The sequence below is a fragment of the Ptiloglossa arizonensis genome, chromosome 7 (assembly GCF_051014685.1).
Source record: "Ptiloglossa arizonensis isolate GNS036 chromosome 7, iyPtiAriz1_principal, whole genome shotgun sequence".
Lineage (NCBI taxonomy): Eukaryota > Metazoa > Arthropoda > Insecta > Hymenoptera > Colletidae > Ptiloglossa > Ptiloglossa arizonensis.
This window is the reverse complement of record NC_135054.1, coordinates 21,888,918-21,894,917: the sequence shown is the minus strand read 5'-3', so window position 1 is coordinate 21,894,917 and position 6,000 is coordinate 21,888,918. Positions and strand designations below refer to the sequence as shown.

Below are 6,000 nucleotides of genomic sequence, written 5' to 3'. Positions count from 1 at the left end.
GACCACGGTGTCGCGAGCAAAGTTCCTAAACGCGTCCCGATAATAAATACTCGAACGGGAGTTTCGCTAGAAGAGAGCCCGGGTGGTTTCGCGGAGCAACGATCGACCCTTCGAATACTCTGCTTTCGACGCGGCCCCGGGACGTTACGCCGAGGGTGTCGTTCTTCGACGAAAGAAACAAAGTACAATCAGAGGCACCGCGAGGATGTCGTTCTGAACAGGATCGAGGAGAACAACGCGCAACGATGCCGCAGCGATCGCCGTTCGCGATCCAGGAGCTGCTGGGCCTGAACGGCGCCGGAAACGGAAGCGGAACCGATCGAGGATCGCCCCAAGCGTCCCCGCCGGCCGGCGTCTCCGCGGTTTCCTACGCGCCAACGGCGCCCCATCACAAACTATGGGACTACATGCCCAGCCTGACCAATCATCTCGGCAATCTCGGGAATCTTGGGAATCTGGGCAACCTGACGGCCTCGCGGATGGCCTACCTGAACGCGCAGGCGGCCGTCGCCGCTGCCTTCCTGCCGCCCCACCACCCCCACCCCGCGCACCACGTACCCCATCATCAGGTACATCAACCGGGACAGCTTCCGGCATCGCCGGCCGGCGTCAACGTGCATCCGGCTGCACACGCGCAGCACGTACTTCCGGGAACCGCCGTCACCGCGAATCATCATCAGCACAGTCCGACTCAGCACACGCCGCCCCATGGTGAGTTCGATGGCTTCGTCTTTTCTACACGATACACCGGTTCGAGGAATCCACCTTCTTTCAGCAACTTTTATTTTTCAACGCCCCCCACCCCCCACCCCCCTTGTGTCGCGCACGGTGCACGCACGAGATGACGCCACCGAGGACACGAGGGGGTACGCGAGAAACGTTCGTGGAAACGCGTGGACCGTTCCAATTGGTCCCCCGAGTAGCCAAGCGTTTCTGCACTTTCAATTGTTCGTGTTTCGTAGCTTGTACTCGAATTTCCTTGTAGATCGTAACTACGAATTCGAGCAATTTGGAGCACAGAGCGGGAAAGGTACGAGAACGAGTAGATTGGACGGAGTAGATTGTACCAGGGAGGATCAATGACCAATGAGCTTGGGGAACAAGCTCAAATGGAACACGCGTTTTTACCTACTTTTTTCGTTGTTGATTTCTAAATGAGTTTCAAATATTAGGATGTACCCTGGGTACCTTACGAACGAGCAATCGGTGGAAGCGTACCGTTGTTATATAGTCTCTCGATTCGCGAGTATTAATTTCAGTTTTCACGGTAGCCGTTTACGAATCGAACCAAACGTTTCGATTCGAGGTGTTGCGTTGCATTCGAAAGAAAGGATCGAATAAAAGTTGTCCCGCTTCTCGTAGCTCCAATTACATTGGCCTACGAGAGTTCTTAATTTTACACCAGGTACTGGTGTCCCAACGCTACCGTTGCATCGACGCTGTGCGCTCGACGCGCTCGCGAAATGGAAAAATATTGCCACGGGCGACGAATCGAATCGGTACCCGAGTACCATTTCCAAGGTTACCATTGTATCGACACTGCGCGACTGGAAAATTATTCCAAGCGTCCACCGTGCCACCACCTTCGCGTGGTCGTTTCTCCATAATTTTTAACGCATCGGTCGTCACCGCCGTTAAGTTTGATAATACGGGCTCGATCTCGCCACGATTTAGGTGTTTGCCCGTAAGGGGGTGGGGGTAGGGGGGAGGGCAGGTAGCAACGTCGCGAGGAATTCTGTTTCTTCCAATTAACGCATTCAGAAACTATCAACGGGACTAACACTTAAACCTCCCCGTGAAACGCGGAACGCGTTAAACTGTTATTAACGTTCTTCTTCGAAGAAAAGGCGGCCCTTTCATAGCGAAACGGTTCCCGTCGCGAAATTCTCATTGCTTATTTCCAACGAATGGCATTTTGCCACGCGCGCGGAACGCAACGCCGTCATTATCATTAAACCCCGCCCCGTTTATTTATAGATGACGATTAAGATGACATTGTTTCCACCGTCACATCGTTCCACTCGCGAGGCGTGGCCCCCCCGCCCTCCCCCACCATCGCCACCACCACCACCACCACCACCACCACCACCGCCACCGCCACACCACCCCCACCCCCACCCCACCCCTACCATTGTGCTTCAACAATTATAACCGTACCATTTATTCCGCGAAACCGGGAGCCTCTGACTGTTTCTTTCGCTCCCGGGGAGAAAGGGGGCGGTAAGGATGGAATGGCGAAGGGGACGGGAGGAGTGGGTGGGGGTGGAGGTAGGGCAGTTGCGAAGAATTAATAATTAATTTTACAGAAACCGCGGGCGGCGTTATTGTCGTCGAGTAACGAGCAACCACTTCATTCAATCTTACACGTTCGTTAAGACCTACATCTTTGGCTGGCGAGCCAGTCGGGGGTTGGAGGGAGGGGGCACGGTCGTAGAAAACGTTCCCGGTTCGGTGGTAGGGCAGGGTAGAAGGAGGGGGAGGGATCGGGAGTCTGGCGAGTCGTTAGTTGTTCGCATCTAGACGCGAAATTTACAATAGGGGGAAAAAAGTGACCTGAACTTCTGAACGCGGTGCGCGGGCAGCGCGCGCGTAACTCCGTAACTCGCAATGCCCTTTTAGTCTCTCGGTTCTTGGCAGACTCGGCGAGACCGTAGCCCGAGAAAGACTCCCGAGAAACCAATTAAAATCCGTGCCCTCGGTCCCCGGGCATTGATTCCTCGTTAACGAGGAACCACCACCGCACCCAACCCCCGACCGCTACGGCTGCGAACGAAAGACAACGAGGAAAGACGACACGGATTCCTCGGGCCCGCGGTTAACGCCGCAAAGTAATAATAACTCGGTGATCGGCAATCACCGAGATCGCGTTTCGATCCCTGGACAAACCCGAACCCCACGACCCCTCGACACCGGAGAAACGCGTCCAAGTAAATTAATAGGCGTATCGCCGCGTCGTCACCGGCGTGAAACGAGCACTTAACGCGCCACTTACGGCTATCGCTCAACACCGAGACCGTAGGAGAGAGAGAGAGAGGCAGAGAGAGAGCCACTCGAGATCGAGTTACCGAAAATCGACGCGCACCTTTGTGTCGCGTGTAACCGCGCGCGAAAAACCCCATTGTCCGAGGCGCGCGCGAGCTTCGGGGTCCAATTTTCGGGGAAACCGAGCGGGGAGCACCGTACGCGCCAGCTGACCCAAGCTTCGCGGCCACGGTGAAATCATCCGGCCGATTTGTGCGCAAATAACTTCTGTTTGCTCGGCCGGCTGTAACGCGATATCGAGCGTCGAGAGCTCCCGGGAAATTGGACGTTAACCTACCCCCCCTACACCCCTGTTTTGCCTTACGATTTAATTCGTCACTGCCCCGCGTTCGTCGAGTTTCCAAGAACATCGAACGGAGAACGACGAACATCGGGCTCGTTCGTCGCGAGCTCTTAACGCGTAGCACGGTCTCGCTCGATATTTATGGACGAATGGTTAATTATCGAGTCCTCGATGAAAATCCGAGGATTTCGTCGGTTCGGTGTTTGCGTCGTACACGTTGGATGGGACGGAGAAAACGAATCGTGGCAAAGAAAGAGGGTAGGCCCTCTGGGGTGAGTGCACTGTGGGAATTGAATATTTTTGTCAGAATAATCCCCAACGTTATGAATAATTAGTGGTATAATGAGTTGAGTGTTGGGCAGACCTGCAATGTCTCACCAAAACACAAAGAGCCTCGACAAAACGTAAAAATGGCCGCACTCCGGCAAAGTGTTCTCAACCGGCACCGACTAACCCCCGCGATCTCGTGAGAATTCGATTTGGCTCGATCGCCCTCGTCGCTCGTGAAAACTTATCGAAGGGTACGGTGCTCGTCGAACTCGTCGCTATATCGACCGACGACGTAAATTTTCCAATTTTCATCTAGAAAATACGCAATTAGTAAATATTACAATTACGAGATTGCCCAGAGTCGTCCAAGAAGACATTAAACGTTCCCCTTTTGAGAAAACAGGGCAACTCGTATCGTAGATCAACTACCCCCGTTCGCGTACTCTTTTTCACTCGTTCGAATCGCTTCGCAACGGTTATCCGAAAGCGTATCGCGAATCGAATCGTTCCATTTTCGTCGATTCGGTCTCCGTAAACTCGTGGCGATACCTCGTGGCGATCGATACCGCGAATCGTGCCACGCAACAGGGGATGAATTATTTCGGCGCGGCGACGGGGTATCGAAACCGTCCCAGAAAAAGGCGAACCGAGTTTTCGTGAAGTGGCATCGACGCCGTGGTATCGCGAACGGTCCGTGTTGTCCCGTATAACGAATTTTGAGAACGATTTTCGGGTGTCGGGTTCCCGGTTGCAGCACAAAGGATCTGCCCTTCCATTCAAACGTCACTCTGGCACCTCGTCTTACAGTGGAGCGTTTATTTGGCGCGCTTCGTTCGTTCCTTTTTGTCTTAAATCTTGGCCAGACTTAAAGACGAGGGCACAGACCGGCCAACTGCTCGATTTCTCCCCGATAATAAATTATATCGATCGCCGTGAGATCGATGCGCGTTGTCCCCGCGGCCCGAAAATTCCACGGATCCGCCTGCTCGAGTCCGGGGCCCCGAAGGCTGTCTGGGTCGTTCGTCGATCACGAGTCTTTTGTTCCACGCGCATAATGGACCCTCGCGTACGGAAATTCGCTGCGAGAGAGCCTCGATGGAACTTGTTTGCACACTTCACGGGGATCGCAGTTTTCGGACATCGCGCCCGCGCGAGCCAATTAAAATTGATTTCGCGAATCATCGGAGGGAACGGTTCCTAGAAGGAGCTGGGAATTTTCCACGTGGAGGATGAACCTCACCGTGGGGTTCTCGATCGAGAAACGTCGCTAAACGAGGAGCGGGAATCGACTCTTCGGGGAACAGCGGGTTGAACACTGTCTCATTTTTTTAATACGCTAGAATTCGGATAACGACTCCTAAATGGAACTCTGTTCGCTCGAATAGAAACGAAGATAGTCGAAACGTTCGAGAATCTTGTATCGTGGCGTTGGTTGCGTTGTTGGTTAAATTACACGAGCACGAGGTAGCCTCTACCGTGCTCTTTCGACCCCCGAAAGTAAATAAAACGCAAATTACGCAACGAAGACTCTCCACTGTCCTCGCGATTGAACGTCCGCTCCGTTCTTCCTCGATCTCGTATCCTTTGGTCCGTTCAACGACCGTGGCCACTCGATCGTGTACCTCGAGACCCCCCGCGAGCGTTTCGAGAGCTCGAAACGCGGAATTATTAACAACCGTCGGCGGAGAAAAAAAAAAACAAGAAAGAAGGAGCCCGACAGAAAGATTCTCGGGGCGAAAACGCGCAACAAAACGCGTTGTGTTGCAACGCCCGGAAACAAGAGCTAGGAATTTAACGCCGCGGCTACTTGAAACTCTAACTCCGCTTTTGAAAAAAAAAGAGAGAAGGAGAAAAAAGAAAGAAAAAGGAAAAGAAAGAATGGCGTAAAGGAGAACGCGCGGGTTGCGCGAGTCGGTCTAACCGGCGAGGGAAAGCGACCGACGATAATACTCGAACGACGCCACCCCCCGAATGGCGGAGTTTTGTAAATCTTCGGGCGGTTCGGTTCGATTCGATGAAATGGCGAGGTCTGGGCGCGGGAAACGGCGACAATGAAACGCTCCCGGGGTAAATGGCGAATCATCGATTCTCTCGGCAGAGCGTTAATCGGCGACAGGAAGAGAGGAGCGAGGACGCCCGGAATGCAGGAACTGCGGGGCTCGCATTGTCTAAAAATTCCGAGATTCGCGGCGGTGTCGGTGTCGGGTCTTCGCCTTTCCAACGGCTTGTGTACGAGCTGGTCTCTCTCTTTCTCTCTCGCTCTCTCTCACGTGGAGTTTCTCTCGGTCGGTCGGCGTAGCGCGCGCTCTCGCAGCTTTTTCGGTTCGTTTGAAGTTGGCAATCAACTAGATTGCCTATCAACGCCCGAGAAGTCTCTCCTTGCACACCCCGGTCGGTCCAGTCCT

General features: G+C 53.8%; 1 protein-coding gene across 2 annotated transcripts in view; it reads left to right on the top strand.

Moving 5' to 3' along the window:
- Window positions 1-237: 237 nt before the first annotated feature.
- LOC143148977 (uncharacterized) overlaps window positions 238-6,000 on the top strand; it is a 70,198-nt gene continuing 64,435 nt past the window's right edge. For both annotated transcript variants that reach the window (XM_076315853.1, XM_076315852.1), the window contains exon 1: window positions 238-711. In XM_076315853.1, coding sequence (XP_076171968.1) covers window positions 246-711 — 466 coding nt within the window. In that variant the 5' untranslated portion in view covers window positions 238-245. The remainder of the gene's footprint in view (window positions 712-6,000) is intronic.